Raw genomic sequence first — 10,000 nt, forward strand, 5'->3', positions numbered from 1 at the left:
CAAGTCGCAGAAACGGTACGTGACCGAGCTAAAATGAATTTGGCCGGTCATCGTGTCCGGAGACTCTCCGGAAATTATTTCGAGCCTTGAGTACTGAAGAAATCTTTGTTGGCTAGTAATGAGAATTTGGTGGTTAATATCCCCTACCTTATGATAATCTTTATTCTTAGTAATTGTCTTCTTGACAGTGTTCGAAACAGTCTGGAAAATTTACATACTGATGACTGATCACTCCTGTTATTCAAAGGATGCAGTAGTGCTCCTTGAATGCCCGAGTCACCATTGGAAAAATGCATCTCTTTATTTCATTGACCGGGCTTCGAATTTGCCATCTCATTTATTAAAATATCGAAGAAATAGCAAAGATCGCCGTTTGTAGTCAGAATTGAATGAGGGAGTGACGCTGTCTCAGCAGCTTGCGGCGGCATTAATCTTTCGCACAATGTAAATAACGTAAAAAAAATTGTTTGATTTTAGCAAGGTGTCCCAACAATTCTTGACGAAAATTGTATGGGGTTTTACGAAGCATACTTTGTCAGCTGTAACCCACGTTAGTAACTTACATCCAAATCTACGACAACGGAATAAGAAATCATTTACCTCGTGGATGGATGTCTCTGTTTCTTGGCGAAGTTTAGCCATTTTGTTAACAAACGTGGCTTCGCACTTGTAAAGAAAAAAAAATGGAAGGGGATTAATAGATAACAGCAAATCCATTGTATTTTTTACAGAGGCTTAGGACCAGTAGTAGGGGTACAAACATTCATTAACCGCCGAGATAAGGAGATGCAAGCATAAATAAGAACACCGGATGGAAAAATGTTTGAACAGCACATTCCCCTAGTGTATCCTGACTTAAGGCAGAGTTAACGCTTTGTGGATACTTCTAATAAAGTATCTTTGATGCCGTCGTTGATGTCACCGTCAACGTATCGTCATCGTCTTCACCATTATTATAGTCGTCATCATTAAAGTGCTCGTTGCCAAATAAACCGCGGAACACCATGGACAAAGACCCTACCAATGCAGTGATCATTGGACTTTGTCTTCTACCTTCGCCATCGTCACCATCATCAAAATCGTAATCACGACTATTACTGTCAACGCAATTCTTATCATCTCCCCCGCTACTACCGTCGAGACTGCTGAACGCCGTCTGTGTAGCTTTTATCATTAAGATCGTTATTATGTTTCCAACCATTACACAAGATTTTCACATGCGTGGCTTGAGGAATTATGCCTTATTTTGTGTCACCGACAAGTGGATCAGAGGTCGATGCGAATATTCTGAGACAATGACAAGTTCAAAGAGAGAAACTTACTGATGGCTATTGTCGGATTGAAAAGGAGAGGAGAAAAGGTAAAAGCGCAAATATTATTTCAAATCCAGAAGAACCGTACCCGTTTTACGGCGATATCCTTTTGTTCTCTTGCGATGTCTAACTCCTGCTGCAATCTCGTCACCTCTTTATCGTGCGCCTGATAAAAAAAAACCAATGGTTTGGTACGTACGTAAACTATATTTACAGGTGTTTCAAAACGAAGTGCCTTTTTCTACAAGACTGCATCTCGCTTTTTGTCTTCTGTACCTCAGCCGCAGTGGCGATTGACTGCATGAGCTTTTTACACTGACGCTCCAGGTCGTCTTTCTCCGCTTGACATTTCTGTAGCCTTTCCTGAAAACAAAACAAAACAAAAAAACTTGAATGTTAGCAAAGCCGTCGTCGTCGTCCTTGCATGAGCTCTCTGATCGTTTCCTCGGTCTTCTAATGTGAAATTAATCTTTGTAAAAAGACTACTTCCACGCCTATTTAACCTTTAAAAAAAACAACAAAAGAGGAACATGAAGTACCTCGAGTTTGGAGGGGTTCACTAGAACAGAGGGCAATAAATCTGGTCGAATGATTGGCTCCACATCAGCGGTTGGAATGCTGGCTGAAGGAGAACTGGTGCCCAGTAACCTGGGTGCTGTAACAGAAAATGCAGCAACTTTAATGACAACTGAACTTTAGTACCTTACTTCTTCTTCAACATCGGTTCAACTTCAATTCAACATGGACAAACGGTTTTAACATCGTTGTTCAACAAAATCGAAAGCCGTTTGCTGGGCCCTAAATGTGATGCGGTGAAGACCAGTGGTTAGGGCGCTTGAGTTTATGCGGATGCTTCAGAGGCTGAAATTCCATTCTGACCAACGAATTATATGTCTTCCACGTTCCTAAATGCAAGTGTGGTTAAACTTTCAAAACGCTTTCTCTTTTAAACCCTGCTGTCTTCATTTGAATTAAAACTTAATAAACCTCACTTTTTACTAACCCGTTGTTTCTGATCTCAGTTCTTCGCACGAATTGTGTTTCCGAAGGCCCTGAAAGAAAGAAATTATTACGAAATTTGAGGTTCAAACTGCAGCCTGGTTGTCAATCATGCTGACATAGTTTGATGCTGATCTCGTTTAAAAATTTTGAATGTTTCTTAAAAAGTTACAACTCAATGACAGACGCAAAAGAAGACAACACGAAGAAGTATGGGCAGAGAGAACTTCACAGGCGGTTATTAATTCACATCTCAGAATTGTGCATTGGTCATCGTTGTTGGTCTTCTTTTTGTATTCAACGAAAGCGTACTCGCATAACAAGCGATTGACCACTTTTTTAGCTTTAATTTTTAGAAAAAGCCTGTTTTCTTTGAGTGTTGTGTTTTGATAAAACGGTTCGCCGCTTCATTTGTTAATGATTCACTCCATTAAAAAAAGCAGAATGTTTAACCGTGCTCATTTCTCCGCTTGAACATTTTCCTAACTGACATAAGTCTGGGGAAGATTGTTAATTAAGGAGGCATACCAATAATGGAGAATGCAGAAACACATAACATCACACAGAAAAAAAGAAAAAAAGTTTTTTCAGACAGTTATTTGCACCAGAGTTTTCCCCCGAGTTTTTGAAATATTGTGTTGCAAACTAGTTTATGGGACGATCATAAAGGAAAAGCGACAAAGTTATAGTCATCATAAGGCTTAAAAACTCCGCTATCGGTATTCATTTCTTAGAAAACACGCGTATTCACCAGGGTCTGAATATCTGCACGTTAAACCAGTCCTGTGCGCACAAAAAGTGCATTTGCCAGCTCTTTAAATACCATTCTAACTTAAATGAATTATATAAATGCATACATTTGAAGTGCGTATTATAGATGAAAGATAAAAGAGAGCCTCGCACTTCACCGGACAATAATGCTGGTTTTCACTCACGTGATCAACAGCCATGTTTTTCAACGAAAACAAAAGGAAGCGTTTGCATAATAATAGAGTTAAATTCCCGGAGGATTTGGTCGGGGCACCAACATGGCGGCCTTTTCTTTGTTTAGGGGCACCAACATGGCGGTCGTGACGTCATGTGAAAACCGAGAATTGTCGCTTTATAGACACCTGAAAATTCAGGTGACTTCATCGGGATTCGAACCCATGACCCCTGCGATGTCCGTACAATCAAATCAATGCTCTGCCAACTGAGCTGTGAAGCCACACAGCTGGGAGCAGTATAATTTATTGGGCTGACGTATTCCAGTGATTCCCGTGAAAAGACTCAATGAAAGAAAGGTCTTCATTTGAAGTGCAAGCTATAGAAGAAAGAGACAAAAGATCCCCGTACTTTTCTGGACAATTCAACCAATTTTAATCATGTCTCTTGTTCGAATCCCGTTGAAGTCAGCTGAATTTTTCAGGTATTTATAAGAGACAATTGTTTAAAACAATTGTCCAGGTAGTAGCGAGGATCATTTCTCTCTTTCGCCAGCACCCATAACACCGAACCACCTGACTTCAAAGACCGAGGTCGTGCTCCCCGCCAACTGGAAGCTTACACTTGTAGTCAAGAAAAAGGTGACGTCGCGTGCAATTTTTAGCCAATAAGTTTTAGATCAGGTGACGATGGGAATATCTCCCACTTCTCAACTGGAAACAGAAACGGAACATGCCTCAACGGGATTGTAGACAAGGAGAAATTACATATTTCGTCATTCTTCAGGAGGATGACCTGCCCAAAAACCAGTGGCCACTCTCACTTGTTATGTGGGTCCTCCCTAGTAAGAATAGTTCTGTTCGAAAGGTTCGCATTCTCTCAAATCAAGGTAGAAGACGTAAGCTATTTGAACTAATAATGGATGCCTGTAACCGCTTGTATGATCCTGAGTACATTACTTAGTTTATTTCTTGTATAACCAAGGCAACTTACTGTAGCAAGAGATTTTAAAGTCTCTCCTTGTCTTCGCCATTCTGACATTCTGGAAGGGACAACATTCTGTTGTTGAATTTCTCTGCCTGAAAAAAAACAGGGCTGAAATACGTGATGTGTTCTTTAATTACGATGCGCCTTTGTTACCCAGGAACTTCTGCTTATCCTTCAAGGTCTATAAAGAACGTCGCTTTCCATGTTTGGGCCTGGAAGTAATCGCGGTTTCCCAAATCGGATTGGGCATTATTTTCTCAAAAGCCCCAAGGGAGTTAAGTTTTCTTTGCACGAAAACACAACCGGAAATATGGCTTCAGAGTCCCCGGATTCAACTTAGCACGCTTCGCAAATAGCGGTAGCTATCAAGCTGCTATCCTCAAATACTAATGAGTCTAAACAATTTTTTTTTTCCTTTTTTCTATTTAGATATAAAAAGATTAGTCTTTTAGAGGGAGGGGATTGTGGTTTCGCCAATATATAAGAAAAATAAGCATAATTGCCCAGAAAAGATATCGTTTCGTGCCCGCTCCCCTGGTGCTTGATGGCTTAAGATCGGTACACACGAGGGAGCTTGCTCCCGCAGCACACTCCTGCAACACGCTCCCGGAGCAAAGCTCCCTCGTCTGCACCAACGATTTCTAGCGAAAAAATATGTTGTGCAACAAAACTTCTGCTCCCGAGTTTTGCTCCCTCATATCAAACTGGTTTGATATGAGGGAGCAAGCTCCAGGGGCAAATCTGTTGCACGAGTCTGTTTCAGGATCAAACTCCCTGGTGTGTAATGAAATTTGCTTGCCGTGAAATGACGTGTCTCCAGTTGGCCAATCAAATTGGCTTATTTTTTTCCAATCGGGTGGTTTCATCATTCAGCTCCCTCGTCGTGTCCTTCGTGTGTACTGGTTGGGGTACTTACCCGGGAGCGTGTTTCAGGAGCAAGCTCCCTCGTGTGTACCGGCCACCATGGAGCAATCCTTTCAATGTAAGATGGTTTGTTTGTACAGAAGGCTCAATCTGAAGGGCTACTAACCTTTTGCTAGCCAATTTGGGCTGTTCGGTGGCACAGTTTCCGTAACGTGTCTCACGACTGTGGCCACACACCTTTTCAACATAGGATCTTTGCTAGACATCCCTAAAAAGAAAAAAAAAGTAAACAACTTACTTCAACTTCAATTTCGTACTCTCTCTTAAACTATCACTACAATTGCGAAAAACAGTTGTCAAGTATCCTTAACAGGTATGGATGCCTCCAACGCAGAGAAACGCTTGGAGTAAAAGATGGATTTGCATCTCAAACAGATTACCTGACGAACTTTGAAGCCTCTGTTGCAACTTTTGAAGGGCCACATCCACTGAAACAAACAAGAGCAAGGTTTGAACTCAGCAAAAAACTGAATCGCAATTACCTCCACCCCACCTGTAAGCTTTAAAGGTTAAGAAAATTGGCATCCACTTTCCACCAGAGTGTCCATAGTTCGAGTCCTGGGGCCCGTTTCTCGAAAGTCCCGAAACGTTACGGGCCATTTTCGGGTGTCATAATTCCCTTTGTATCTCAATAAAGGAGAGGATTGAAGTCGTCAAACTTCACAGTCATTTTTCTTTTTGTTACCTTGAAAACATGTTAAAAGATCGGCTTTCCAAAACAAGCGGTTTTCAGTTTCACAAATGGCTTTTCGGGCCCGGAACGTTTTCGGGACTTTCGACAAACAGGCACCTGGACTCTGCATTGCATATGGGTTACTTTTCTAGTTTGTTCTCTTCTTTGCTCCGAGAGGTTTTTTCTGAGGCATTCTAAGTTGACTCACTCGTCACAAACAATATTTGAACCCATTTTAGATTGGTTTGATTTCAAAGCGATCTTGCAAAGATTACTTTTGACAAGGCATTAACTTGTGTAACGATTATCATCCTCGTCACCATTAGATTCTAGGACGAGGACGAGAAAGAGTACGAGTATATACGAGATTTGACTGCCCGTTTTGGGCGAAAATGCTGAGAAGATTCATAACCCGGACGATTAATCTTACTTTTGGTAGCAGTGTAGGTTGCTCAGTTATTCTTATTGCTGGTAACTTGGCCTTTTTGCTGATCAAAAAATGCCAAAACTGCTACCGCGTTGGCTGACTTGTTTGAAACGACAACATTCTTGCGAAACCTCATACTACAATGACGACGGTGTCATGTTTTTCCCGCCAAAATGACGCTGGTTTGCGCACGCTCACAGTTGTTCTGTAAGAAAATCTCGTACTCGTTGCCGTTCTCGTCCTAGAATCTAAGGGCGTTTTCCATTTACCAAGAAATTCCGGAAATTCCGGTTGGGATGTAAATGGAACACACGTTTTTGGTTCGTTCCACCGGAAAATTTCCGGAATAAACGGAACTTCTGAAAAGGTAGTCCTGGTTTCCCGATGGAAACTTTCCGATGGAAATGTGTTTTTGAAAGGTCTTACCACTTCCAGGCTATTCACGGTCACATTTTTAACTTTTGGCGCGTAAAATCGCAATCACTGGGCGGCGAACGGACCTGAGTTAAATGGAACACGTTTTTCACCCGATGGTAAACAACCTAAAGCTCTCTAAGCTCTCTTGCTGTTGAATGATGTTTTAAAAGTTGGAATGCACTTTGTCTGAACAAAACCCTTTGAGGAATGACGTCAGGAAAGACAAAAGCACTATCAGTCACTCATTCCATAAAATAACACTTTTGACACCAACTGAATAATTTTGTTGACAATCCTCACCTTCTACGGCTCTCAGCAGCTGAACCAACTCCTGTTTACCACCAGAGCGAGCTGCAAGGTCAGCAGCAGTCTCTAACGTGTCGGTAAAAGCAAACACGGCAGCCCCCATCTGCATAGAGAAGGGTGAACCAATTGAAAAAATTACTTGCAATAATCAACAATAATTCACCAAAGTGGAGGTGAATATCCACCAATTTTACCGACAATTAGCCTGTGCTCGCAGACGTATTTCCGGTTGTCGCTTTTCTCAACCGGAAATACGTCTGCGAGCGCAGGCTAACCGACAATGAGACCTGTGAATTGTTATTTTTTATTGTATACCACAAAAGTTGAATAAAAGGTGAACCGATAAACTAAGCGTACTTTATTTTTGTAAAACGTGGTCGGAAATTTCAAATCTCCTGCGAGAAGTACAGGAGAAGTACTTGGCTAATTTCCTCTGAGTTAGCCAATATGCACACGCAGAGACCTTAATATTCACTTGTGTGGTACAGTGTATATACTAATAAAATGATATGGGCTTGTGTATAATCATCAGTCAAGGCGATCATTTACCTGTATAAGGAGCTCAGCACACTCCACATGACTATCACTGGACCCTTTCCTATTAAAATTAATATAATCATCCCAGTATAATAAGAATTTATCGTGATCAGGCCAATGGTTTGAAAAGAACAAAGCCAAAAGGAAACTATGCCTTGATAATGACTTTAAGACAGTGTGGCTGATGATACAACTGTTGCATGAGATGGAGAGACCTAATTTGCCACAAAATTCTGCTCATAGGGAAAAGAAACTAATGAATATGGATTGGTAGGGACGGGTCCTAATGTAGATAACACGATACCTACCAAGCCAGTGCATGAAGAGGTGTCCAGGATTTCTAATAGAGAAAAACCAACAAAAGATAAGGGAAAATTACACAAAAATTCACATGCAATCTTGCCGAGCTTTTTGATTCATGCTTAATCCTCCACTACTTACATTGTTTACCGCCTTTAGATCCGCATTTCTTTCCTGAAAGTGCAAATACATAAATCAGTGAAAAGTCATTGAGTAAAAATAACAAGCAAAACAAATATTGTAGTATTGTAATTATGTAGTATGTAGTATGTAGTCTCAAGACGTGGACATGTACTGTAATTTAGATGTACACAAATGCAGCTTGGATGTACATTGTATAAATAAATAAATAAATAAACAAACAAACAAACAAACAAACCACTAGACAAGCAAAGAGTTGCAGTAACTTCTATTTTTAATTTTTACCACAATTGCTTGTAATCTAGCAATCTGATTGGCTAATTTGCCGTTGTCGATAAGAGTCTAGAGAGCGTCATGCTCGCGTCAATTTGTCACGCAATGCAATACCCGATCAGGAACGCTCATTTTGGGAAATAAACCAATCATATTGCCAGAAAGTTATAGACAACGATTGCTCTTTCTTTGTGTTTATAGACAACGATTGCTCTTTCTTTGTGTCATGATTTTGGTCACGCTCTGAAATAAGCAGTTTCTTTAGCGGTGACTATTGTTACTGGTAAAAAACAAATGGAAGATGGTTCAGCGTTGTCTGTACTCTTATCACAGTGGTCAAAATTTGTTGCGGACAAACTCAGCTATGCCTCGTGAGTCCACAACATTTTGACCACTGTGATGACTAATATCGTTGTCGCTAAGAGTACAGACAACTCTGAACCACTTTCGATTTGTTAATTCTAACTTCATAGCTATTATAAATGACATAGTTTTCACTTAGAACGAATTCAAATTTGGACAAAACAACTTCTCAGCAATCAGGTCTCCTTTGTTCTGTAATAATTTTTCTGGGCTGACAGTGACGAGGACAAGAATTAGCCAGTATCAAAAATACCATAATAGTATACTCTTTTGTTTGTCCCTCCAAAATTTTGCATAATCCATTTGTTTCCAGTTTTTCTTGGGATCATTGTAAGTACCAAGAGAAAATAAAAACAATGCTTAAATGCAAAATTTTGGAGGGACAAACAAATAGTATTATCATGGTATTTTTGATCAATACAAGCTACTATCCCTGCCCTGAGACAAAATTTGCTTTGACTTAACCCTCATCCACGATTTGGACAATGCTGATCAAAACACATGCTCCTTGTCATATATGCTAATCTGAGTCTGCTAAATTCCTTAACAGTAATACCGCAGCCATATTTTCTTGAGACTACACAATTATTGTTACTGAGTAACAAACATAATTATGGGCATATGCTAAACAATCATGCAAATGTCTCTTTTCCTTCGGTCTGTGAGCCTGGCAAATGAAGTTAAAAGAGAGTACTGTTTGGTTCCCACACCCAGGAACATCACCCCAAACTAGAAATGATAAAGATTCATACATGTATAGGTTTGACTTATCTAGCCTCCTTAAAAGTCTCTCTAACTGACAAAAATAATTGTAAATAATTTTCCACTCACCATTAAAAGAGCTACACAAGGAAGATGGCCACCTTCAGCAGCAAAAAACAGTGGTGTATTTTTGTCTTCGTCTGTAAACATCAATGGGTAAGATTAATTTAAAATAGACAGTAAAATGTGAGATGGAAAACTATGTGCATCAAACAAATTTAAACAAATTTAGCCTTTTGATGAATTATTTCAAAGAAAATCATAATGATCAGTCCTATTTGATTATAATAATTTTGAAAAAGAAGAACAAAATAAAATCAACATACCTCTCACATTCACATCAACTTTATTATTTAGAAGCGTAACCATGGAGTAGTGGTCACCTACAATAATTTATTAATTCATTTTACAACAAATAATTTCATCCCAAGTCTATAATTTTACTATTTTTATTATAAACAGAGAATTAGGACACATGATTTAATTAAAAAACCAAACCAATTACAATCCTATTACTGAAATGTAAATAGCAATAGATTGTTAATTATGTTCAGACCAGTTGTCTCACAGGACTGTTCATAACATTTTCATCAAAATTATGTACATTACATTACTTGTTGTGATCATGTTAACCATTAACTAGTGACGTTACAC

The 10,000-nt window shown here is 39.6% G+C and overlaps 1 protein-coding gene across 2 annotated transcripts in view; it reads right to left on the reverse strand.

Annotated features, from left to right (window-relative positions):
• The window catches only part of LOC138052368 (lateral signaling target protein 2-like), a 29,889-nt gene that overhangs the window by 8,361 nt on the left and 11,528 nt on the right, over positions 1-10,000 (reverse strand). For both annotated transcript variants that reach the window (XM_068898828.1, XM_068898829.1), the window contains 14 exons: positions 9,673-9,729; positions 9,416-9,486; positions 7,949-7,981; positions 7,816-7,847; positions 7,520-7,568; positions 6,965-7,073; positions 5,528-5,575; positions 5,254-5,355; positions 4,230-4,315; positions 2,317-2,365; positions 1,853-1,968; positions 1,590-1,676; positions 1,402-1,479; positions 601-666 (listed from right to left, as the gene is read on the reverse strand). In XM_068898828.1, the coding sequence (XP_068754929.1) occupies positions 601-666; positions 1,402-1,479; positions 1,590-1,676; positions 1,853-1,968; positions 2,317-2,365; positions 4,230-4,315; positions 5,254-5,355; positions 5,528-5,575; positions 6,965-7,073; positions 7,520-7,568; positions 7,816-7,847; positions 7,949-7,981; positions 9,416-9,486; positions 9,673-9,729 (983 nt within the window). The remainder of the gene's footprint in view (positions 1-600; positions 667-1,401; positions 1,480-1,589; positions 1,677-1,852; positions 1,969-2,316; positions 2,366-4,229; positions 4,316-5,253; positions 5,356-5,527; positions 5,576-6,964; positions 7,074-7,519; positions 7,569-7,815; positions 7,848-7,948; positions 7,982-9,415; positions 9,487-9,672; positions 9,730-10,000) is intronic.

Source organism: Montipora capricornis, chromosome 6 (assembly GCF_036669925.1).
Source record: "Montipora capricornis isolate CH-2021 chromosome 6, ASM3666992v2, whole genome shotgun sequence".
Lineage (NCBI taxonomy): Eukaryota > Metazoa > Cnidaria > Anthozoa > Scleractinia > Acroporidae > Montipora > Montipora capricornis.